Here is a 25,066-nt window from a genome sequence, read left to right as displayed (position 1 = left end):
AATAAATAATTACAAAATTGATTTCTGATAATGTTTATCATAAACTTAATTTGAGATTGCTATGATTGTAATACTAACCTAACCTAAACCTAATCTCACTCCTTTGTGACTTTTTGTCGCTCTAATTATTTGATTGGTGGAATTTTAGAACTGAATCCACGCTATTTGTAAAGGGAAAAGGATCCACATATTTCCACGCATGTGCTTTGCCAAAACAGTGTCTCCTCTTTGCAATGTCTGCATACGTTAGAATAGGTTGAAGTACTAAAGCATGAATTATTAACAGTACCGTCTTGTTTCACTGAATTTTAGAAGAATTTTTACACCATTAATTTGATATATGACGTATATATATCCCCAAAAAGTATATTTTAGTAATTGTTTTTCCTAGCTCACTGTTCAAAGGATATCTTGCAAAATGAAACAAATTCTTTGTGGTAAAATAGGGTAAGAACATTAAACACAAAAAAGACTTCATTTCATAAACATTATACAACATACGTTATTTAAGCTCCAAGTATTATAACTTTTAGGTTATAGTTCAAGAACTAGTCAATTTTATACATCTGTCAGAATTTCTTTTCATTTCTTAATCTTATTGTTTAATGAGGCGTTTTCTCCTAATTCTTGGCTTAATATTTCTTTACTCCTGTATTGTTTGAGATAGAGATAATGAAAATGTACTAGTTGTATGTTTTTAACTAGAACATTAAATGTTTCTTTTTGCAGAGATAGGATTGTGCTAATTTCAAAGACATCACGATATCCTTTACCTCTATTTAGTGCAAGACATTTAATATCTGGCAAGATGAACAAGGTTTATCAGCCATTACTAGCATCACCACATATACGCTACTTTGGAAACCCTAACCGGACATATGCAGTTTTTATTGGAAGAGTATTAAGAGGAGCATTAAAAGTTCGATATCTTTTATTGGGTGGTGCAGTTGGTAGTGGAATGACTTTACAGAAGGTACTTAACAACATTAACATAAAAATACTTCAATAATTTCATGCATGATCTATATCCATAAAAATATTTTCTGTTAAAGAAATACGAACAATGGAAAGAAATTGTACCAGATATGAGTTGGTTGAATGATGTATTTCCTAATGAAGAAAAGTGGAAAGATTTACGTGAATCAGTTATGATGGTTAAAAATATTTTCACAGATAAGATTGAAATTGGTAAGTATCAAATTGTAGAAAAATATTTAAATATATGAAAACGTGAGGCAAAAGAAATTAGAGGCATAAAAAATGGACAAACATAAACAGATCCACGTATAAAGCAGCTTGGCGAAGCTAAATATAAAGAATACAAAGAGTGGTTCAATCAGAGACTGGATGATGCTATCAAGGCAGCTGAAGTTGATCAAATCCAACCAGGTGTGGATATTTCCTCTAATCGTGAGTTAAGTGCAGGTCCTTGTTCGTCCTTGCAAAATGCCTAAATTTTTGGAGCCAGAAGCTTTTTCCCATCACCCATTAATTTTTTAATTTGCCTGACGTTTTCTTATTCTACTAATTTTCAGGAATAATTACCTATTTTAATAGAATAGCTAATATTTGTTTTTCCACTGCTATACCACTTCCCATTAATTTAAATGAAATTGCTGAGGTTTCCCAGAAATATGAATGACAATTAAAAATACTCCAACTCGTTATTCAAAAGCATGCAAATAATATATAAAATCATATTTTAGTTATGACTTTGTAAATGAATTAAATTTAATACAATTTATCTCCTCATATTTTCATTTTCCACCATTGCTTGTCAAAATCATGTCCATTATGTGTATATATCCAGTTAGAAATATATCATTATGGTCTGTTCTGTTCAGGTATATTTGACGCAATCTCAACAATAGTATCCCAACTTTATTCAGGTGTGTAAAATGTTCAGGATTATCAATATCTTATTGTCTGTCCATTCAGCATTTTTTTTTTCTTTTTTTTATCAGTTATTTTCAGGCAATTCTAACATACAGTAGAACTTCATTCATTAAAAAATATAGGCAAATAACAATTTAGTGTTTTTTACATACTTACCTTAATTAACATTTGTTAAACTTTGAAACGTACACAGAAGCTTAAAAGCAATATAATACTTATATAAGTAACATAACATTTAATGCAATAGTAATACAAGTAATATAGTACTACAGTATTATATATTAGAATATGACTTTACAAACTTTTTTCTATATACATCTCATTTCATACATTTTATACATTTATTATATATCATACATTTATTCACTCTTTTGCTTAAACACCAATATCTTAAGATTTCATTATTTTTATTTAAACCGTCGCAAATTTTAATATTATATTATAAAATTTCCTTTAAACAAATGGAGCTCTATTGTAACAATCCTGATGCATTAAGCTAAAATGTAGATCTTTCCTGAAATGAATAAAAATATAGTGGTAAATACTGAATGGGACAGACCTTTTTTTTTTGTTTTCAATTTCTGTTTTTTGCTTGTGTTGTTGAATTAGAATTAGAATTATTTTTCCATTAATAATTCATACATTAAACAGAAAATACTATTAATCAATGACTTATTGGTTTTATTTAATACATATTTCATATTTCATTTGGAATCACTTTGTCACAATTCTTAATTTTTAATAACTAATTTTCATACGAGCAGAGTGCTACTGTTGCTTTATCATAAACAGACTTAATACATTAATACTTAAACATTTTTTTATACAGAAGCGAAGCAGCAGGTGGTGAACAATACTGTCGCATTTGCTCGGCCATTAGCTAACGACAATATTGAAGAGGAACGTAAGAAAGCTCGTATGTACATGTTAGTGTATTAAAATTCATTTCTCCATTATTCTTGAAGCCTATAATTACATATTCGCCATTTCGTCCACAGAAAAGTCGCAAGAGCGATTGAACGCTATGCAAGAAGAAGTAATGCAAATACAATTAAGGTATCAACGTGAACTTGAACGATTAGAGAGAGAGAACAAAGAGCTTCGAAAGCAGATGCTACTACGTGGAAGTCAAAAAATGAGTAACAAAAAAATAAAAGTAATTATATCGCAGCTATAGAATTTTGATGTCTAGAATTGTATGTCAATATTAAATAATTTCTTCCAGAAATCTCTGATCGACATGTACAGCGACGTTTTAGATGAACTTAATGATTATGATAGCACTTATTCTACTGCTGATCATTTACCAAGAGTGGTAGTAGTTGGTGATCAAAGTTCTGGCAAAACATCTGTATTAGAAATGATCGCTCAAGCAAGAATATTTCCTAGGTAATAAAAGTTATATAAAAAAATTTAAATTATTCACTAAAACTTATCCCTTTCCTTAACTCTGCAATTTTTATTTTTTGATTTAGAGGTGGTGGCGAAATGATGACAAGAGCTCCAGTGAAAGTTACTTTAAGTGAAGGTCCTTATCATATAGCTCAATTCAAAGATAGTTCAAGAGAATTCGATTTGACGAAAGAGTCAGAATTAGCTGAGCTAAGACGCGAAGTAGAATTACGTATGAAAAACAGTGTTAAAAATGGCAAGACAGTTAGTCCAGATGTGATTTCAATGACTGTGAAAGGTCCAGGCCTTCAGCGTATGGTTCTCGTCGATTTACCTGGTATAATCAGCGTAAGTGATAATTTGTATCAAAAATAATTGCCACACTATTTTCTAAGAAGCGTAAAATTTGTGAAATTGTTACAACAGACAGTTACAGTTGACATGGCGGAAGACACGCGAGATGCTATTCGACAAATGACTCAACAATATATGAGTAACCCTAATGCGATCATTCTATGTATCCAAGATGGTTCCGTGGATGCAGAAAGGAGCAATGTGACGGATCTCGTTTCTCAAATGGACCCTTCCGGCAAACGAACCATTTTTGTTTTAACTAAGGTATAATATTGCTTACGAGACTTATAAGTCAGTATAATTATTAATATTTTGACATCGGTAGGTAGATTTAGCAGAAGAGAACTTGGCCAATCCAGAACGTGTTCGTAAAATACTGTCTGGCAAACTATTCCCCATGAAAGCATTGGGCTACTTTGCTGTTGTCACTGGTAGAGGTAGACAGGATGATAGCATACAAACGATCAAAGATTATGAAGAAAAATTCTTTAGAAATTCGAAGCTCTTTAAGTACGTATTATATTGGATTCATTGACGAATAATTATGATAATATTACTACACTAGGCAATAATTATTTCTGTGGTCTACTGTATCAAATGCTGTATTACTGCATTATATTGCAACAACAGAAATTGATTGGTTGAAGTTATTTCGTGAGTAACTTTCAAGGCTATATATATATATATATATATATATTTCATGGTTTTTACTAGGGATGGCTTAGTAATGTCAGGTCAAGTTACAACAAGAAATTTGAGTCTCGCGGTTGCGGAATGTTTTTGGAAGATGGTTCGTGAGACTGTAGAACAACAAGCAGATGCATTCAAGGCCACTAGATTTAATCTTGAAACAGAATGGAAAAATAATTTCCCAAGGTATAAACTTTCATATTTCATCGAGTTTACCATTTATATTAAAATTAAATTACTTAGCATTGAAAGAAATGATATATTTTTATAGATTAAGGGAATTAGATAGAGATGAACTTTTCGAGAGAGCAAGAGGGGAGATTCTGGACGAAATTATAAATCTGTCTCAAGTTTCACCTAGACACTGGGAAGAGGTGTTGATGGTTAGAATCTGGGACAAAGTTAGCATGCACGTGTTCGAGAACATTTATTTACCCGCGGCTCAAAGCGGAAGTCCAAGTATATTTCACAACACCATTATAGAATTCTCTTTTATGAGCAATTAATCTAATCTTTTTTCTTTGTTTCCGAATACAGGCACATTTAATACCACTGTCGACATAAAACTTCGTCAGTGGGCTGAACAGCAGTTACCATCTCGAAGCGTCGAAAGTGGTTGGGAATGCTTGCAACAGGAATTTCAACATTTCATGAATCAGGCAAAACATAGTCCGGATCACGATGATATATTTGACAATCTAAAAAATGCAGTAGTTAACGAAGCTATGATGCGACATTACTGGGAAGAAAAAGTAAATTTTTTAACTTTTATTTTCTAATCCTTTTTATTTGAAATGATACGTAATGAAAAATTCTCTTTAGGCGTCTGAAATGCTGCGAGTTATTCAACTGAACACTTTAGAGGATAGAAGTGTGAATGATAAACGTGATTGGGATCAGGCAGTTCGTTTTCTAGAAACCTCAGTTAAAGAGAAATTGCAAGCTACGGAACAAATTTTAAGAGACATGCTGGGTCCAGGTCGCAAGGAACGATGGTTGTATTGGCAGAGTCAGAGTGATGACCAACAGAAACGTTCAGCAGTGAAGAACGAATTAGATAAAATTCTTTATGCGGACAAAGTAAGAAGACATAATCACTTTGTAATCTAAATAATAATAATCTAAAAGAATTATTTTTATCTTCTTTTTGTTCACAGAAACATACTCCTACACTTACTCAGGATGAGCTTACGACAATTAGAAAGAACGTGCAGCGAAATGGTTTGGAAATCGACAATGAATTCATTCGAGAAACGTGGCATCCAGTATATAGGAGATTCTTCTTGCAACAAAGCTTAGCTAGGGCGTACGATTGCAAGAAAGGATATTATCTCTATCACACTGGACATGAAAATGAAGTAAGTGTATATAGTAATAAAAAAATTGAAATTGCATTTAAATCTTTAATATTTCTCATAGATGGAGTGCAATGATGTTGTTTTGTTCTGGAGGATTCAGCAAATGCTGAAGGTTACTGCCAATGCACTTCGACAACAAATTATGAATCGAGAAGCTCGTAGGTTAGATAAAGAAATAAAAGAAGTATTAGAAGATTACAGTCAAGATAATGAAATGAAACAGAAACTGCTGACTGGTAGACGGGTCACTTTAGCCGAAGAATTAAGTATGTTCTTTTATTAGCATGCATCCTAAGCAAATTTAAGTAAATTTCTTTGAATAAGTACAAAATTTATTCATTATGTTTCTATTAAAAAAATATGTCGTGATATACATTTCAATAGATAATTTCAGAAAATAGTCTACCTTAAACATATACATCAATTTGACTATGATTTCTATGTTTTTGTACTTTTATCTCGTTTCAGAACGTGTTAGGCAAATTCAAGAGAAACTCGAGGAATTTATTCAAGCATTAAACAAAGAGAAATGAATAACATAGACTGAGAGTTTAGAAGCCTGAAACCTATGGTATGTGATAAGTGATGATAAGCCCTGGTGGCTTGTTGTTAGGTATATACTAATTTATTTTCTTCGCTAATCGAACGATAATACAGATATATTACTAATCAAGTCTTATGATAAGTGGAAACTATTCATTTAACTAGTAAGATTTGATATGTAAAATTACCCTTCAGACTGTTAGCATTAAAATTGTGACCGATTTTACGCGACTATGATATTTTTACGACATTTTTATTTTACATTTAACAAATTTTGTTAATAGAAAATATTGTTCGGATACAAATGCGAAATATTGTCAATAGTTAGTATCGATTAATACCAAAGCGAATAACTCGAGAAAAATTTCGGAAATAACGCTTCAGAATAATTGAATACATGAAATGTAGATATTCTTAATGTAACTAGAAAAAATAATTCTCATAACATTTTGTATATACGTCTCATCTGTGCATACAGAACGAATAGAAACGAATATACGTTTTGTATGGGTAGGAAAAGCGGAATAAAGAAATAGAAACTGAATTCTTCGTGTCTATAAACATTTCTTTTCAATCATAGAAGTGCATGTGTAGTGACAATATATTATAATTTTTTAATTTTTTAAGATATGTTTCGCTTAAACTAAAATAAGAAATAAACACTAAAAGTTGAGAAAATTTAATGGTAAAAAACATAAAAGACATTTTTATCATACTTATCGAATTTTTTTAAGATAGTAACCATTTTCAGTATGTTTTTTTTGTTCCATAAGATATACTATTGAACACTCAATAGGATTGTTAAGTACTTGTGGAATTGAAATGTGCCTTCATACAAAGTACAAAGTAGTTTGAAGAATTATTAAAATACACGTTTTATGCCTAGTTTCTTCTCGTGGTAAAAGAGTACAACGTATCTCGTCGAAATTTATTTCTATTCTTCGTTAATTGATAATAATAGAGATTAACGGTGGTTCCAGATATATCACAAAGTTACAAGTAACATGGTAGAAACATATTAAAAATATTATTTTCTTTCAAGATCTTTAATTGACGATGTAAATTGCTAGGTCAACCGGAAAACTACTTTGCTTCTAAATTCTTTTTTTTTTTTTTAATTCTGGACAATATTAACTTCGAGATAAAATATACCCTATTCTTTGGTCCGAACGTCTGATAAAGTATTCAAGTTCGTACGTTTTTTATGCAAATATTCTTACGAGAATCCATAGTACGTCTTATGAGCATTTATAAAACTCTTTTAAGGCTAGGAAAATTGTTTGCTTGTTTGAAATTAAAATATTCATCAATCGTCTCTTCTATGACAATTAACACCACTTACGCAAGAGAAATATATTGATATGACTATGCAAACGCATTAACGGCACGGTTTTAGTGAATATCGCCATTATAATATTTATCTCTTTTTCTCTGGCGACCATCGATGCATTAATATATCATATGTACTTGAGTATTTTGCTTTATCATCATGTAAATCATGTGAGCTTCTATTTTGTATTTTCTAACCGACGTAGTCAATACAAAATTAAACAATCATGTACATTTGGCAGGAATGTTTCTCTCCTCGTTATTTACGGTACACTCGGCATTCAGAGTTGGGCAGAATTCTATATACTCAATAAGCAGACGAGCAATTGTTTAATAAATACAAGACGAACAACATGGAAATTTACTTTTCGCGATGATAAAAGTCTTCTCCGAATAATGCCTAACTCCGTGGTACACTTATTGGGGTCGATAAACCAGCAATAAACAGTGTGACACGTTTATAAATAGGACTGTACCGATATATTGTTCTAAGTATAAACATTATTGTATGTATGTATGTACGTATGTATATATATATGTACAATTATTTGGTAATACATCATTGGTAACACGAGGCATCGCGTAATTGGCCGCAAATCAAGGAGGAAAAAAGCGTTTTCTTAAATTGGACGAGGTAAAACGACATTTCTGTCTCGTGTTGCAAACATGGCCACGTGTATCAAATCCCTTATTGTAATATGGTATTCTCATGTCGTGTCGTCTCTCCCGAGAATAATGAGTGTGTCGTTCAACGATTCAGGATGAGAAATTTGTACAATACACGGGGGAGAACGGACGTTTTGTAAAACTAGATATTTTTTCAAACTTTTCTCGCTCTGCTTAAAGGTTATACTAGCGATATGGAGCAATCTTAATTAAAGTGTGCTATATACGAGACGAAGTGTACCCCTTGATTAAACGTTCCTCTCTCTCTGTGATAAGAGAACATTACATGATTACGTCTTCACCGCGTTACTAGTATCCTGCACGTCTGGAATTAGTTCAACGGGACCATCCGCACCATTCTGTTCCATCTCCGCTGTATTATAACTAGAAAAGGAACATGCTGGCGCACTTCTGGCCGTGGTCACTGAAGCTTCTGGAAGAAGGGACGTGCGTTCTGTCGCACTCCCCCAGGCCTGTTGATAAGCGCTTCGACCACGTATCCTACGGCTTAATGAAGATCCTACTACCCCAAGGTGTTCTTTGATGTCGTTGTGGACATCTGAGACGTCCCACATTGCTCTAGAAACATCAAGTATATTTTTAACCCTTTACAATGACTATTTGAAAAGTACATATGACACTACAACTTTTATAGGCTATTTTATAGGGTCTAGACCTCTTTTTTGCGTATGAGGTATTGAGGAACTGGGTTAATCCAATATCTACTGCTATGTACTATAAATGAATGCTTAGTGCTATGAGAGTCATCATAATGTATTGCACAAATGTTCAATGACTATGATGATGACTATGGACATCCACAATAATCTAAGATGTTTTTCAACCAAAATTTAATTACCTGAATGCATCCCACCATGCTTGACCCTGTGCTAGATTTACAAAAGGTTTGTATGTAAAACTGTAATGGTGAGCCACTGCAGCCATAAACATTTCAATACAGATTAAAAAGTCCTGCAGCTTAGATGATATATTTCTGATATATTCCATGTTATTCGTTTTAAAAATACTCGATATCACATCAAAATACACTAGCAATGCAACTATCACGCCTTGACTGGAAAATAAAGAAAAAAGTGAGATTTCGTGATACAACATTTAAATATATTCAAATGAAAATACGATTTTACAATGTGTGCAAACTTACAAGAAGGAGAAGAATACGACCGCTTTGATACACAAAAATTTCCCAATTGGTTTCATTGGTTTCAAAGCCTCCGCATTGGCGCGATAAAAAAGCACCAAACAATACATGGCAACAAATTGTGATAAATTATTTAAAGCAATCATATATGGAAAAGCTACGTCTGTTCTGAATTCACCTTCTCCATACACTCCATTTAGTTCACAGATACTAAACAAATAAATATAAATAAATAATTGATTATGAACAATCATGTGACAGAATAATATGTATATAATACAATATGTAATCTACATATATTTGAAATTCATGCTATCAATAGTGCTTGATATTTTAAGTTGAATATGAGAAATTACTAGAGTGTATCAGTGAACTTTTTTTATAGAAATATTTCTTTTTTACTCTCTATGATGTAAATACGAATATTCATTATATACGTACAAAGATATCAAAGTTGTTATAGGCCTAACTGCAGTATATTGTAATATTCCATGTTTGCACATATGTACAAATTCTCTGCCCATTTCCCAATCAGGTAAACAACACAGGGGGAACATGTGATGTACTTGAGGGGAAATTTCAAGTCTGTGTTCTAGCTGACGATCAGCATCCAAATAGGCCAATAAATACATCATAAAATTGTATATTACATATGCCTCATAACACTCCCTCAAACTGTCAACATATATGCTGCCTTCTGGATAAACCAGACCAAGCCACTACAGGAATTCAAAAAGAATTTGTACTTAAAATAGAGAAGTATGTTGATATATGTATTTTATGTAAAAGATAGAAATTTATACCTACAGCATTCACAGCATAAATTGGTACCATCCATAATATCCTGAAACAGGATATAAAATTTCATATTATTTTGTAATAATATACAAATATACAAACAAAAGCATAAACAATTTTTTAATTTCCAGAAAGCTAGCTCTAATTAAGTCATAAAAAATTTCAATTGTTAGTGCTGTATTAAATATTTAACATTAATAGATTTCTATTACAAAGGTTTTTGACCAAGAGAATATTATGATGGAAGTATCTCCCTGTGATTACAATAAACTTCTCAAGCTTGACAAGAAAGTGAACTTTGATTTCCTACAATCATATCATTTTCTTCCAAATGGATTCAACTGTTTCTGTATCATAACAGTGTATATATAGCTATAATCTTTCTTGTGACAGGAATTTTATATACACATTAAACAAACAAAATTAAATAAAATTTGATATTTGCAATATTTTTAAATATTTATGTTATTTTAATAGTATGAACATGATAATATCCAATAACCATTTTAATAATATCTTTAAAATTTAGAATTTGCAGGTTTTATAAAAAGTGGGTTTATTTATTCAAAGCCTCTACCTATATCAATGACTCTCGACATTTACTATATTAAATGTCAATCAATACGAGTTCTTTGACTTGAAAGATGGAAAAAAGACATTTTCTTTAAATAAATTATTACCATTAATAATTGTTGCCAATTATGATATTCATGTAATGAATATAAAAAATTTAATAAAATATACAAATATAATATTAAAAAAAAAATTGTCCCTTTTCTAATCCTGAATGTTAACTTTTTATTTGATATTTAGGAAATAGGAAAAATACCATATATATACATACAATTATGTATTACATAATCCAGCAATGATATATTTTTCGATTGAAAGCAGATTAAGTAATTGTCAATCAATACATCCCTATGCAATAAAAAAGTATATCCTTAAAGATGTTACTTACATTTCCCACAATTTACCAATTAATCTAAAATATATAGTGCATAATAATTATCTACACTGATATCTAACTAATAGAAAGTTATGATGTAATAAAATTTCATAAGAAGCTATAAATTCCTAACTAATTTTACAAGCAATAAATAATCAATTCAGAAATCCAACCACATTGAAAGGAAGACATTTAAGCAACAAATCAATATACAATTTCTAAATGTCAGCAAACAACCTCAAGACAACATCAATCGTAGAATTCATCAACATACCTTATAATGTATTTTTGCAGTCTAGGTTGTGTATAATATATCATGTGTTGGACAATTTCGTAAAAAGCAATGGGCAAGGCAAGTAGCACAAAGGCACCACCCACCAGTGCTCCTTGATCCTGATTTTCGAAGCCATTCTTAATTGAATTGGCCAAGAGAATTGGAACCAAAATAATGATCAGAAGTGCATAGAGACAAGTTAAAACTGGTAAAATCCACAGCCTCCAGCGACGACAAATAGAAGCCATCACTTTTCAGAAATTTCACGGGTATATCACATATTTTTTCCAATCAGTTTACCTGGCAATCTCTGCAAAAACCACAAACAACAATCATTATAATTTCACTATTCTATTATTAGTTCGTATCACGTGGATCAGGTTATGATAAATTAATGATCTTCGACACGGTGGACAAATTAACGTACTTAAGCTCCACGATACCCGACGTTTCCATCGAAAATACAGAGGAAATCGAAGATTTTTGCGGCCTACACAATTATTGTCTCGACTTATAATTGTGTAAACATGGTAAATGGCGTAGTTGTTAATAAAGTCATAACAACCTTGTCAGACTCGATGAATCAACGATGAACCGACGAGTCAGCTGATGGTAACAGTGCGAGAGAGGGAAACCGCCTCCGAGCTCCCTCGCTGTGTGTTACGCGATGTAGAAACCGTGTGAAAATAAATTTCAGTTCGTTTACATCGATTTGAGCCTGTCAGGTGCACTAATTCTCGATCAATGAAATTGTTAAAAGATTTGCACCTCGTAAATTTGGCCTGGATGGCCGCCATGAGAACGAAGGTTCCTCCGAGGGACCCACGAGATCTTCACCATTTCAACAATTTGAGCAATCGTAGTTCAGTTAAGAATGTCCTTAAACGAGGTTACATTTATAGCGACACACTTTTACTTTTGACTGTGATGGAAAAATTGTGAACGTTATTTCGACATTTTTTTGTTTTGCTTACTTAACAGCATTGAACTAGGTTGAACCAGGTTGAATCCTGTCCCCGGAAGTGGAGAATTTATAACTCGGCAGGTGAAATTTAGGTTTCGGAGTAATTCAATCGAATTCATGTTAGTTATGAGGTTAGGCAAAGTCCATCTGGAAAATTCATTTTATAGTTGTAGTATAGAAGAGAAGAAAGGCGAAATCAATAGCGATGAAGGTGAGAATGAAGATCATAAATGGATGAAGATGGATTGTAATGATGATTCAGCCTAGTATTTTTTCATCGGTTAAGTTGGTATTGACAGAGATTCGCGTAGGCAGCGTAGGAAGGGTGCATCCGTTCTAATGGCGTCAAGACCCAAGCACTGTTGTCACATTTTGTCCTACAGTGTTTCAATATTTTGCTTTGTTTATGTCGTTCAAGTTTTTCTCGAAGGAGACGAAAAATCGACGTGGGCTTGCGAAGGTTGGTACAGGAAGGTGAGAGGAGGCCGATTTTTCCGCTGGGACGCAAATCAAGCCCCGAGAGAAATTTTCTAAGAGCTCCGGGTGCAGTGACCTTGATTCCGCTGTCATTTCTGTAATACACTAGCGCGCGAAATTTGAATCGTTGATTCACTTTCTATAAATAAGAACGATGAATCTGCTACAATCTGCTTAAAAATAATAATACTAATTTATATTTATATAAATTTATATACTAATTTATATACTTATTATGAAAAAATATATTTTTTTGTGACAGAAAATTTTTATATTTTTTTTATACTTTTGTAAATGTATTATTATAGATAAATGGAAATAAACATGATAAAACTTATTTATGCTGTATATGTTATTGAAATTAATACTTTTGTTAAAGAAAAGAAAATTTTTAATGACATTTTCCAAGGAATGAGGTAAATCAAAATATGTTAGTAAGAATATTATTTCAAATCCAAATATATTTATTGGAAACTGTTAGAATAAAAATAATTCACATGTATCTTTTTTTTCTAGCCACAAACAGCTAGTTTTTACAGATGGCAAGGAAATAATCTTAGAAGAAATTTTCTCCCATCAGCAGCTGAGCCAAATGAATATGGAAGTAACAACAGAAGAAGCACAAGCAGTGCTGCTGGAGGGAATGGAAGGTGCACAATACATTACCATCCAAAGGGCCGATGGAGAGCCTCTGAGCAAAAGTGTTCCTCTTCTAACTCTTAATGGAGAACTAATTTCTGAAGGAATGGTTGTCGATATGATCAATGCTGGTGTCGGCACAGATTATGGTACGGCAACTCAATATTATGAAACAGAAGATTTATTACAACATGATTTAACAGAGGTATAAGAATAATTTATTGTTTTTTCATATTCACACATTAGAAACTGATTTTGGATTTTTTAAACAGGAAGACAGAAGACTGGCAGCAGCTTTGGTTGCTGTTCAATTGCAACAACAACAAAAACAGCAACATCTTCATAGTCAATCCCAACATGAAGATCCAACTTTACCAGACGTTTCTCATCTAGAGACTCTAACTCCTGTGAATACTTATTCTATCCAAACTGTCCCAGAACCAAACCCGGTATATCCAACGTTACAACCTTTCAAACGCATCACGCAGAATGTAAAACAGGAGTTCATAAACGTGAAAAGCGAGTATGACGTTGATGTATCAGCTGAAAGCAGTGAAGATGCAACGCCAAGTTCAGGACCGAAAAGATCCTTGCCTCATAAAAAAAGGATACCTCGTAAATTGAAACAACAGACCAAAAGAAACTCGGCAAGGAAGGATGGTAGTAGGATAAATACGGATGTCATAAACGCTGACTCTTCCAGCGATATACAGACTCATATATTCAAGTGTGAACTGTGCAGTTCTAGATTTAGTAGCCAATTAAAATTTTTCGAACATTTGAAGGTACATTATGAGCCTGTCAAACAGGAAACCAGAATAGCACAAGCAACCAATACGAATATTACGATATCTGTACCAGAGTCTGTTCAAAATCTGGAAAATACAGTTATTGAAGAGTTCAGTGAACCTGAAGATCTTATGGAGGGCATCAGGGGTGTTGGTAAGTATAAGAACTATTACATCAAAATAAAAAAAATCACCAAGAATTGATCTTTTATGTTTGTCTTTTGTACTTTTCATTTGTGATAGTTTCAAGAATTATTTTTGTATAATTAATATTTAACAGTTTAGATGAATCTAACCAATATTGATTTGTATATTTGCAGTAGAGGAGACAGGTGCACATATAGATGATGAAACAGAATCTCCATTGTCCTCGGTGAACAACGAATCACCATTGTGGACGATTACTGATGTCACGGATCACGTACATAGGGACCATGTAAAACCATCAACAGTCAATGAACAGAGTATACATGATAAAGATAAGACTGACATTCCACAAACAACGAAGAAAAAGAAGATATTGAAAGCTAGGAAGTCAAGTAAGTATATATACATGCAAGGGCTTCTTCTTTTAATTGCATACTTATAAGATTTTTTTATTTTGGAAGATGACGAATTAACGTGTCCCCAATGCGACCGGTCATTCCATCATAAAAATAGTTTAGTATACCACATGCGATCTCATAGTGGTGAACGACCTCACCAGTGTGAAGTTTGTGGAAAGAGCTTCTTTGCTGCTAGTGCGTTAAAGGTGAGACAATTTCAATTTCATGGACTAATATGGTATTGTAGGTTAAACCTTTTTAAGCCAATTTGCAGTAAATAAAAATTATTTATTAAACAATATTGTAAAGAACATTTTAATTGTGCAAGATAGAGTAGAAAAGTTCTACAAAGAAGCCAAGAAATTAAGCAAAATTAGTTCTATACAGCTTTATAGTGAATTCTATAATAAGTTCTATTGAGAAAAGGAAGAAATGTAAAAATAAAATTATGGAATCTTCGGAATCAAAATAAGTTTTTAAACAAATTTTTTCAAATCTAGGTCCACAAGCGCCTTCACAGTGGCGACAAGCCCTACAAGTGCGAAGAATGTGGTCGCCACTTTCGTCAATGGGGAGATCTGAAGTACCACGCGACTAGTATTCACTCGGAGCAAAAGCAATATCAGTGCGAGTACTGTGGCAAGGATTTCGCTCGGAAATACTCTTTGATCGTTCACAGAAGGATCCACACCGGTGAAAAAAATTACCGCTGCGAGTACTGCAACAAAACGTTCAGAGCGAGCAGTTATTTGCAAAACCATCGTCGTATACACACTGGTGAAAAGCCCCACCAATGTGCTGTGTGTGGGAAGCCATTTAGAGTGCGAAGCGATATGAAGAGGCACATGCATACGCACTCAAGAGGAAGAGCTGATAGACCCATGAACAGAGTCATGGCCACGAAGAACGTAGCAGAAGATCACGACAAAGGTTCGCAAGCGAAGACCATTCAAGATCTCGTTCGTGACTTGAAACTCGAAGTGGAAGCCACAGGAGTCGTGGAGATCGTTCCTCCTGATGATAATCCTGAAAGTATTCTACCACATGCTGGTGGACAAACTTTAGAATACACAGTGACAACGGCACCAGACGCGAACCCTGACAGAGATCCTTTGGAGGCAGTTGTTCGTACTGATAACATGTGAGTTTATCTACTGTTAGGATTACAAAGCAGAAAATGATACAATCTAAAGATAATATTAAAAATTAAAAATTTGATTAAATGAAAAGAAATGTGGGATTTGAGACATTTTTGGAGATCTCGAGAAATGTGGCTATCCTCAGTGTGCCTACATCAATCGATATCCATCCAGCTTTAATTTACAACCATGCTTATATCATTACCACCAGTATAATAATACTTTGATTTATTTTATTTTATATTGTAAAACATATTGCTGAGACTTATTCTTTTATTATTGTTCTTACAGGCAGTATTTCTTCATGTAATGGCTGTTGGATTGTTCCTTGTGACATTGAGAATGAAAGATCTCTCGCACAAAATTGGCGCTTTGTGAGACCAGACACACGTCAGATGTTGAACACGTCAGACTGATTGAATCGAAGTACTATACATCAACGCACTGCCTATCGTTGATGTGCATAAACGTACTTTCCAATTTCTTTGCGAGTTACTTTTTAAAAGAATATTATGAATGTAGTGTTTAAGAAAAAAAATATTATTCTTAAGACTGTTTTTAGCAGAAGAACTTGGGAAGTACAAGCATATATATGTATAGAAGCAAACTCCTATATTACAACAAAATTATATCAATTTAATTAGTCGAAAATGTATATAAATACATGAATGCATATACACATATACGTATATAGATAACTTACACGTATATATTGTACTATAATTAACGATAATTAAGATACCTAATATAAGTGTACATTTCTTAAGTCCTAGGTAAGTTAATCGTTTATATTCGCGAATCGTCGTTGGCAAAAAAAATATATTTTTTACGTGAAAACATTTATAGAAACACTGTGGTCCACTTTTATTGCATTTTCCACGAAGCGAGAAAAAGAAAGGGTGTTAGTTCAGTCTTTATACAAGGATGGTGGAGGTACCGTGTTACTCGTGTCAATAAAAGCTTGTAAAACTTGAGCTAATTCTCTGGACTTAAGGGCTGCGCTGAGCTTCTCCGTAACGTCTTTGCTACCGATTCTGAAATTACATAGGATGTACATAGAAGGTGGAGCAATTAATTTAACAATCTTTTATTTTTTAACGTTTCTCCCAATAAAATTTCATTTCTTATATCACCCGACGTGTATGGGTCCTCCAATTTCGTTATCGACAGAGTAACCAAAGACAATTATAGAATTTTGTGTTAATTCATATAAATTTTGCCATTGTTATATTGCAAATTGTGTTCTTACAAAGACTTCCCTATAATTTATAAGACATGGCATAAAAAGAAAAAGAAAAAAAAATAAATGATTAATATTTAATATTAATTCTATTAAGTAAAAAAGTGTTTTGTTAAAATTTTTGTCTTATTGAATAAAAATACTTGGAATAATAAGTGTTGAGGAGATTAAGAATATTATATTCTTTGAAAGAAGATGGTACAAAATTTTATCGATTTGGATTATTTGTTAATACATACCTACGAGAACGTTTCGCTCTTTCCCAATCAACATAGAGATCTGTAATTACTGCGTGTAGCCTCTCCAATATTTCATTGTCCTTTGCCATTTGGGATTTGATCTCTGATTCCTTCTGTATCAATTCCTGATACTCTGAGCACAGATTTTCTTTAGGATTTTCCTTCAACTCCCATTCCTCCAGAGCATTCAAAATTTTTACTTTTGTAATTAGGTCATGAGCAGCATTTAATTGTGGAAAAATTAATTCCAATACTCTGGATATACTACCATCAGAAACATCTATGCAGAAATACGGAATAAGAGAGGAAATCTTGAAAAGGAAATAGTAATTCATATTGTGATAGATATATAATATACCACAGAAAACGTCTAATTTAATTTTTCTTTTTGTTGCCTCCCTGGTTAATATGTCTCTGAGAATTATGATGCTTGATATATTCTCTCCTAGGAAAATTGCACTTCCTTTTCTGCCAATTAAGAAATCATTAAATCGGATTCAATATTTATATTATTAATATGATATAGAACTTACTTGTATTTGCATTTTAGGAGGGTTCCAATGAAAGATGAGACATATGTCAAAGTAGCTTCTCCTTCCTCCAAATGAGGTCTCTCCGGCACATCTGATAACGCGAAAGAAAGCCATGCATGCATCTGAGATATGTAAAATTGGAAAAAGAAATATCAAAATAATAGTTTTGTTATCTTTAAGTACAGAATATTATGGTAATTAAAACTTTCGAGCGCCTGTAGACTAGCAAGCTATTGACATCTCATGAATAGGTGTACGATAGGTTGCTCGGCGACAGGCGTAAAAATCAGTAACTTTATAGTTCTGAATTATTAACCGCTTAACCTACAACTACGGGCATAGCCTGTAGTACGATGATTGGGCAAAATATAATATATAATATAATATATAATAATAGCTTGTTTACGTTTTCAACCCAAAATTCTCGAACGTAAATCGTAGGTTAAGGGGTTAATATTTATTTTATCATTGTAAAATTTGAAATTTTACTTCTGCAATAGTAAAACCTCCAATTAATTTCAGTTCATTAAAGGGTCCTTCAACGTGAGTTTCCGAGTTATCGACTTCGTGCTGTCTTACATGAAGAGAAAGAGCAGATATGGGTATTGATATTTTGCGACAACATTTTGGTTGTACCTGAATAGAAAAAGGATTATATATTTAGATTTTTATATTATATTAGTATAGTTATATATGCTGTTGCAGAAATTGTGGTATAACCAGAAATGAGGTGATTAGAAATTTTGTATTGTATTAATACTTGTGAAGTGACGTAAATCTGTAAAGTACCAGGCTGTCCTTCTATTGTCCTTAGCCTCATTTCAAGATGATTAGTATTTACCTACAAAAATTATTACTAAAATATCAAATATGAAATATTAAATTATTTAGTCGAATTTCTAATAATGATTAAATTATTTATATTTACTTGACAACGATAGGTAGCAAGAACAAAATTGCCTTCTCTAGGATTACAAGTAGACAGACTAACTACTGCACTGTTACTTTCCACATCCAATAATTCAATTGGAGTATCTGATTGTATCAAAATGTTATCAATAGGTGTATCAAGTTCTATGGAAAGGGAATATGATGCATCTTCTCTGTTTAAAATCATTCTACAAGAAATAAGTTTCATTTTATAATTTGATTTTTTTAATTATTATATTGTATTTTATTTAATGATAGGTGAAGAATAGTTCTTCTAATTCTATACCTATGATTTACAGATAGAATCAATGGTGCTAAAGGGTCAACTGAAAAACTAGCTGCTTCTTTTTCCTCCTTAAGCTTTTCCTGTAATTGTTCTATCTCTGCCTTTAACTTGGTCAAACCATCATTCTGGTCAGCTTCTAGTAGTCCAGGAGGCTTAGTAGTCAAGCCAAATATTCGTCCTGAATATGTGGTGACTAATACTTCAGGATATCCTGCTGCACCAATTATTCCTCCTACCACTGAACTGATGCTTTCCTTGGCATTCTATGAAATTAATTTTTAAGAATGTTTGTTCTTTGAATTTTTACATAGCTATACCAATAAATCATTAGGGAATTTAAAAAATTAAACTACTGAATAAATTAAAAAAGGAAATTAAGGAAATTAAAAATATTGAAACAGTTAAGAATTAAAGTTTAAATATGTTATACCTACATAACGATACCGCAGAAATGGCAACATATCTTCTTCAGGAAAAGTATATACTTCAACGGTACCGTCCTGTCTGCCAATAAGTATATCTAGACCATCTTGTAGTTCATAAGTATCTAAAGAAGTGACTTCTGAGCCTGTCATATTCAAAAGCCAAGTGATCCTCAGTGTTTTGTTACCGTGAAGGATCAGCAAACCCACTTTGCCATCTATAGTTCCAACCAGAACACGTTCTTTAGATTCAAGATCACCTTCCCTATAAAAAATACTTGAAAGACACTTGGGAAATATAAACAAAGTAATATAAAAATAGTTTAGAAAACTTAGAAACCTATAGAGAGATAATACTGTGGGCACACTTGGAAGTCTGAGGATTGCTGGGGTTTTGGTGCCATGAAGGACTCGTATCTGAAAAAAACCAAATTTATTGTCAATCTAAAGTTGTCAAATTAAAAGTTATTGGGCTGTACAATGGTATTTAGTCTAATGCTTATTGGGGCAAAAGGGAATTGGATTCCGTTATTCATAATTAGACTGTGGATGTTTATGCCTTTATGGGAAATTTGGAGATGCAAATATGCATAAAGTTTCCATTACTTCAATTGCATTCATAAAAATATGAAATTGCATAAACATTTACAGTTTTATAATGTTAGCATATGTACTGCCTATAGTGTAGTTAACTTTTATTATTTATTATCTTGTTGATTAAGATTTTTACAGCACAATCTCCACAAGCTAGTATAGCAAACATGAAATTGCCATCAGTAGGTAGGAGGACAATGTCATATAAAGTTTCACCAGCTAAATAGGAATCAGCATCTTTGCAATCGTGGTATCTATGGTAAAGATCTCTTGCACATGCTGCCAAATTTGGACCCAGCACATATCTGTGGAAAAATCTCCATTAATTTGGTTGGAATTGATAAATATTTATTTAAAATTAATTTTTATTTTGAATTTTCATTTTTTTCTATCTAATCTACTCACAGTGCTGAAATAGGATCTATAAGGTTTGTATCAAATTCCAAGAACAATTTTCCTTTCTTGGTATACCCCTTCACTGTGTTTCCTTGTGCAATGTAAATCTTATCATGTCCAGTACCCCCAAGAACTAATTTGTTAATCCTTGGTCCTGGTAAGGACTTAAATGAAACTTGTAGCTCTCCTTTCTTTATACCTTATTAAAATATCAAGTGTCTTTACATATTTATTTAAAGAAATGAAGAAATAATAAATCTTCCTGCAAATTTTATTTGAAAGATTTAGTTTAAGTTCTAAAAGGTAAAGAATAAAATTCACCATAGACATGAAGTACGCCATCATGGTCAGCAACAGCAAATTTTTGAGTTTGCCTGTGTTCTGTAGCAGGGAAGACCTTGGTGGTTCCCTTAGATGTGACACCTACAGCTGTATAGTCTGTCCTTGACAGTGGCAGAGTCATTCTGGACCAAAACGTAATTTTCTGTTATATCTCCTAAAATACTAATATGAAACAGAAATTTTTCGAAATCTACTTTTACACAGTTGTATTTATTATTCCATTCAGTACACTGAATAATATCTAGATGCTTGAACAAATTTTAATATTTTCAGATCAGAAAGATTTTAATATTTTAATCTAAATAAGCAAATTTTCTAAGGTTTTGATGAAAATTCTTAGTTTTGTAATTAGGAAGGCTGTTATAACTTTGCTTGTAATATCGTAGAGTGTAATAAACGTACGCACGCGCGTCGATCAATTTAACCATGGTAACAAACTAACACAACAAATCATTCTTTACGCTCTTCTCTTTGAATACTTATAATATTATAAAAAATAAAAAATTACATACAGAAAGAGATCAGCGTATCAAATAAAGATACACTAAATGTAATGGTAGGAGGTAATGTAATAGTAAATTTGAGAAAGACGAAGAGAAATGCACACATGCATGTATTAAAAAGCATGTATACTTTTATTATCAAAGATAACATAATCATTTGGTGTATTTATTAAATCTTGCAATTTCCTTACATCACTTTCTTTCATATCATCAAGATATGTCAATTGATGTTTTTAAGAAATCATCTGTTATTGAAATTTTTTGTTGGAGATGAAAATTGACAACTAAAAATAGTTTTATTATACATAGAGAGCACACACTATTGCAGAGGGTTAGTATTGTTCCATCAGTGTCCTTAAAAACAAACTGTTATTGCTACAAGTTAGTCCTTAGCTGCTACTTTATGCTTTAGAAAAGAAGTACACCTTGACTTTATCAAAATTTTTTTTATTTTTTTCCTCCTATATATCCATGTCCATTGGACACATCTAACTGAAGAATATAAAACATACTCTGGTCTAAGGTCTTCCTTTACTTAGATCTAGATTTTGCAATGGCTAGGGGATGTAAAATAAGTACCAGCTGGAATTGAACCATTTGTGATCGCAGAAACAATATTGTTTCATTTATATTCTATAAACAAAATGGTAGATTGTAAAGGAGGATACTTGCAGAATTCCTCTTTTGCTCTAGGTATCTTAAAATTTTAATCCAAAGTTTCAGAATAATTATTAATAATTTTAACAATTAAAAATTATACTTTTCATAATAATATTTATGTATTATTTAATAATAATATTTCTAAATACTTGTTTTACTAATTTTTGCATTTTTTAAAAACCATTGTGAAGATCAAAGAAGAGTTCTGCATGCGACAGTGGCGACGCCCCTCGTAGAACTATCTATTTGATGACACTAGCGACCTGAAAGAAACGTCTCGATAATCCAGACAATGACCTCAGCTAGTTAGCGGCAACAAATGGAGACACAGAGACAGCACGGTAAAGACTAACAATAAGAACCGCAAGACAAACGTGTGTTAACATGGTTCGCAACCACAGATTAGACTCTAATAGCTAGACTGCGGATATTTATGCAATTTTGGAGAATATAGCTAAAGAAGTGGAACTTAAATGGAGATTTGGTTCACTTACTATATATTATAATAAGTATAGTAGGGTCTCGATTAATACGTTCACTGTGGATCCAATTTTCATAATTCTAACAAGTAACTTTTGTATATAAGACCTATTTCTATATTGTACCATTTTACGCAAGAGTTTGATATTAATCATTATAAAATTCTTTTTCGTATTTTCATGATTCTTAGTTCATGTTTTCAAGTTTTCAGTTTAAGTTCTAGTTGATATCTTTTGATTATAACTTTAAGTTTTATTGATCCGGACTGTACTTCTATTTTAGATATTTTCTTGAAATTATATTTTCGCATTTTATACAGTTTTGCACTTTTAAATTTTCTTTAAATAAATGCATAATCATCCACAGTCCACTAATAGCCTAATATCCAGCAAAATTGCCAGGCGGTCGTGGTACGTCAAAGCGGGGATTCCCGTCGTATGAGACCTGCGCACTAAAGCCGTGTTTCCAATCGGCGGTGTAACGAACGACCTGCAGCCTTCCGTCCGGAAGCTGGACTCTGTATTCCCCACGGACGATGTCTCCGTCGCTTATCGCATTGTGGGAATAATCATTTCCAAAGGCGTCTTCCTTCACCGCGTAGTTGAAGTCGAATGGCATTCCTGGCTCGTGATGATGATGATCGTGCTGGAATTAGATTTAAAAAATCGTCTGATAAATAGAGTTTTGCGATTAACTATAATAATACAATTTTTCAAATTACCAAGGATAAAATTTTGGGGTTAATTATGATAATAGAATTTTTTAAATTCGTATAATATAGAATGAGATTAACATCTTTGCTTTCACAAAGTGACGCAACATATGTGTCCTGAAGATTTCTTATCACATATATAAGTACAGTATTCTATCTATTTTCTATAAAAATATATATTTGTAGCCCAAAGACCACTTATTTGGGAAACATTACATTTTGATTAGAAAATACACAACTTTACAGAAGTTTATAAATATTTTAAAGATATATATTTTTACTGTTACTTACCCCACCAGCAGGTAAAGTAGTTCCAGTTGGTCTAGTGGGTGTTCCATAATCAGGAAATTCTGGGGTGGGTCTGGTACCTGTTGGTGGATACCCTTCGCTAGGAGTAGTTCTCGATGGTGGAAATTTGGAGGGGGTCGGTTTGGAGTATGGACGTGATGAATATGGCGTCGTCGTGGGAAATGACGGTCGTGGGGTGGTTGGTTTTGTAAATGGTATCCGAGGCGTGTCGTAGGTGTAACCCTTGGTTGGTTCAGGTGGCAAATAGGTGTTGCGCCTTGTCCCTGGTGGTAGATCACATATCACGTACACTACTGCCATGCAAAGTATTGCTATCTGCAATGAAAAACACATAGATAAATTCATTCAATAGTATTTTAGCATATTATTAATCAACTAAATTGCGAATATATTTGGTTTTAATAAAACTGATCTATTACAGAAAGAATAAAGTCATTGTTATTAATAAAAAGAAATAAAACAAATTCTTTACAAAAATATAAGAAGAAAAGTGTTTCTATTAATACTTTTTTCTTATAACCCCTAACAAAAATTTTGTCCTGAAAGGGTTAATTTTACTTAATTACTATGTATGTATGTTACTTGTTAAATTACAATGTAGGACAGATTCTGACGAGAAATTTTTTGTTGCAGGTACAACGAAGGGGATCTCCTAGTGAAATATAGGAAAAGTGGAACAAAATTAACTGTGTAATAGATGGAGGAAGAAGAAGCTAATTATGATTGCAAAGATTATTGTTGTTTCTTCAAAGATATCCTCCTACTTCGTCCACCTACTCCTATTTACACAACAGCACACTGAATCATGGCGCAGCCTTTAATGGCAGTGCATTTCCTCTTCTCTGCGAAACGCGTGTCAGCTGCGGGCACAAAACGCAGCACGTGATGCGAATCTAATGAACTGTTGGCGTGTTGCAAATTAGTCTATACTTGGATTTGGCAATAAGTCGACAGATGTATAATGCGACATTCGCGGGCGTTGTTTTCTTTAATTAGTGGCTTAAGAGATTACGCAAACTTAACATCTTAGGACACATGTCCTGTACAAGTGGTAGTAATTAGATTTTTACAAGCTTATTGAATGCACTTGTATGATGTCGATTTAATCGTTTCTAACTAAGTTATTGTAGATTTAACCTAACGAGTTACATTTGTTGCAAAAAATATACATAGTTCTAATTTGATAAAGGTAGATTGAATTTGTAACACAGGTTAAATTACTTTTTTAAAGATTCAGACCATTTTTGTAACATCCTGTATGTCATATTTCCATATTGTATTACCTGACATGGTGCTATAACAATGGACAACTAAAGCTTATTTACTCATTAAAAAAGTCATAAGACAGAAGATTACAATCACTATAAGTGAAGAATAATTAAAGAGACGATAATTGAGTATAACTTATTGCAATTATAAGGAAGAAGAAATGATCTAATTATAAGAATTAAATACAG

The 25,066-nt window shown here is 32.6% G+C and overlaps 5 protein-coding genes and 1 long non-coding RNA gene across 30 annotated transcripts in view; 3 read left to right on the top strand and 3 right to left on the bottom strand.

Moving 5' to 3' along the window:
* The first annotated feature begins 132 nt into the window (after positions 1 to 132).
* Positions 133 to 6,777, top strand: Opa1 (Opa1 mitochondrial dynamin like GTPase). 5 transcript variants are annotated; one of them, XM_069129460.1, is made up of 18 exons: positions 133 to 447; positions 730 to 973; positions 1,053 to 1,188; positions 1,279 to 1,410; positions 1,845 to 1,889; positions 2,726 to 2,812; positions 2,895 to 3,052; positions 3,122 to 3,285; positions 3,372 to 3,636; positions 3,715 to 3,906; positions 3,968 to 4,152; positions 4,357 to 4,518; positions 4,604 to 4,791; positions 4,870 to 5,084; positions 5,155 to 5,412; positions 5,490 to 5,690; positions 5,752 to 5,956; positions 6,159 to 6,777. In XM_069129460.1, the coding sequence occupies exons 1-18, from the start codon at positions 419 to 421 to the stop codon at positions 6,221 to 6,223; spliced, it is 2,931 nt and encodes a 976-aa protein (XP_068985561.1). In that variant the 5' UTR covers positions 133 to 418; the 3' UTR covers positions 6,224 to 6,777. The 5 variants fall into 5 exon arrangements, with proteins under 5 accessions (XP_068985561.1, XP_068985562.1, XP_068985565.1 ...); XM_069129461.1 differs by having other exon boundaries at positions 135 to 447; positions 1,279 to 1,389; XM_069129464.1 differs by lacking the exon at positions 1,279 to 1,410 and having other exon boundaries at positions 136 to 447.
* Positions 6,481 to 12,495, bottom strand: LOC138188060 (transmembrane protein 184C). Of its 3 annotated transcripts, none has more exons than XM_069129476.1 (7): positions 12,386 to 12,495; positions 11,412 to 11,721; positions 10,198 to 10,234; positions 9,832 to 10,109; positions 9,394 to 9,600; positions 9,088 to 9,303; positions 6,481 to 8,807 (listed from the first exon to the last, which is right to left on the bottom strand). In XM_069129476.1, exons 2-7 carry the CDS (start codon positions 11,657 to 11,659, stop codon positions 8,519 to 8,521), a joined length of 1,275 nt encoding a protein of 424 aa, XP_068985577.1. In that variant the 5' UTR covers positions 11,660 to 11,721; positions 12,386 to 12,495; the 3' UTR covers positions 6,481 to 8,518. The 3 variants fall into 3 exon arrangements, with proteins under 3 accessions (XP_068985577.1, XP_068985575.1, XP_068985576.1); XM_069129474.1 differs by lacking the exon at positions 12,386 to 12,495 and adding an exon at positions 11,977 to 12,118; XM_069129475.1 differs by lacking the exon at positions 12,386 to 12,495 and adding an exon at positions 11,839 to 11,973.
* Positions 12,496 to 12,703: 208 nt separating this feature from the next.
* LOC138188059 (zinc finger protein 271) lies at positions 12,704 to 16,622 on the top strand. 2 transcript variants are annotated; one of them, XM_069129472.1, is made up of 7 exons: positions 12,704 to 12,835; positions 13,369 to 13,696; positions 13,764 to 14,433; positions 14,600 to 14,818; positions 14,888 to 15,030; positions 15,325 to 15,965; positions 16,255 to 16,622. In XM_069129472.1, exons 2-7 carry the CDS (start codon positions 13,445 to 13,447, stop codon positions 16,271 to 16,273), a joined length of 1,944 nt encoding a protein of 647 aa, XP_068985573.1. In that variant the 5' UTR covers positions 12,704 to 12,835; positions 13,369 to 13,444; the 3' UTR covers positions 16,274 to 16,622. The 2 variants fall into 2 exon arrangements, with proteins under 2 accessions (XP_068985573.1, XP_068985572.1); XM_069129471.1 differs by having other exon boundaries at positions 12,709 to 12,849.
* Positions 16,623 to 16,861: 239 nt separating this feature from the next.
* Positions 16,862 to 21,141, bottom strand: LOC138188058 (BBSome complex member BBS7). Of its 5 annotated transcripts, XM_069129469.1 has the most exons (13): positions 20,925 to 21,141; positions 20,613 to 20,802; positions 20,344 to 20,512; positions 19,954 to 20,030; positions 19,626 to 19,878; positions 19,192 to 19,454; positions 18,904 to 19,093; positions 18,736 to 18,816; positions 18,465 to 18,611; positions 17,976 to 18,097; positions 17,801 to 17,910; positions 17,443 to 17,722; positions 16,862 to 16,997 (listed from the first exon to the last, which is right to left on the bottom strand). In XM_069129469.1, exons 1-13 carry the CDS (start codon positions 21,064 to 21,066, stop codon positions 16,871 to 16,873), a joined length of 2,151 nt encoding a protein of 716 aa, XP_068985570.1. In that variant the 5' UTR covers positions 21,067 to 21,141; the 3' UTR covers positions 16,862 to 16,870. The 5 variants fall into 5 exon arrangements, with proteins under 5 accessions (XP_068985570.1, XP_068985569.1, XP_068985568.1 ...); XM_069129468.1 differs by having other exon boundaries at positions 19,626 to 20,030; XM_069129467.1 differs by having other exon boundaries at positions 17,443 to 17,910.
* LOC138188068 (uncharacterized) lies at positions 18,162 to 24,682 on the top strand. Of its 2 annotated transcripts, XR_011175351.1 has the most exons (5): positions 18,163 to 18,424; positions 18,498 to 18,705; positions 18,917 to 21,079; positions 22,300 to 22,449; positions 24,243 to 24,682. It is a non-coding gene; the product is annotated as an uncharacterized LOC138188068 (long non-coding RNA). The 2 variants fall into 2 exon arrangements; XR_011175350.1 differs by lacking the exon at positions 24,243 to 24,682 and having other exon boundaries at positions 18,162 to 18,412; positions 22,300 to 22,435.
* Positions 22,443 to 25,066, bottom strand: part of LOC138188064 (pro-resilin) — a 31,249-nt gene continuing 28,625 nt past the window's right edge. For all 13 annotated transcript variants that reach the window (XM_069129484.1, XM_069129487.1, XM_069129486.1 and 10 more), the window contains 2 exons: positions 23,592 to 23,924; positions 22,443 to 23,233 (listed from right to left, as the gene is read on the bottom strand). In XM_069129484.1, coding sequence (XP_068985585.1) covers positions 22,967 to 23,233; positions 23,592 to 23,924 — 600 coding nt within the window. In that variant the 3' untranslated portion in view covers positions 22,443 to 22,966. The remainder of the gene's footprint in view (positions 23,234 to 23,591; positions 23,925 to 25,066) is intronic.

Source organism: Bombus flavifrons, chromosome 16 (assembly GCF_040668555.2).
Source record: "Bombus flavifrons isolate JBK064 chromosome 16, iyBomFlav1_principal, whole genome shotgun sequence".
Taxonomy (NCBI): domain Eukaryota; kingdom Metazoa; phylum Arthropoda; class Insecta; order Hymenoptera; family Apidae; genus Bombus; species Bombus flavifrons.
This window is presented reverse-complemented; position numbering and strand designations above follow the sequence as displayed.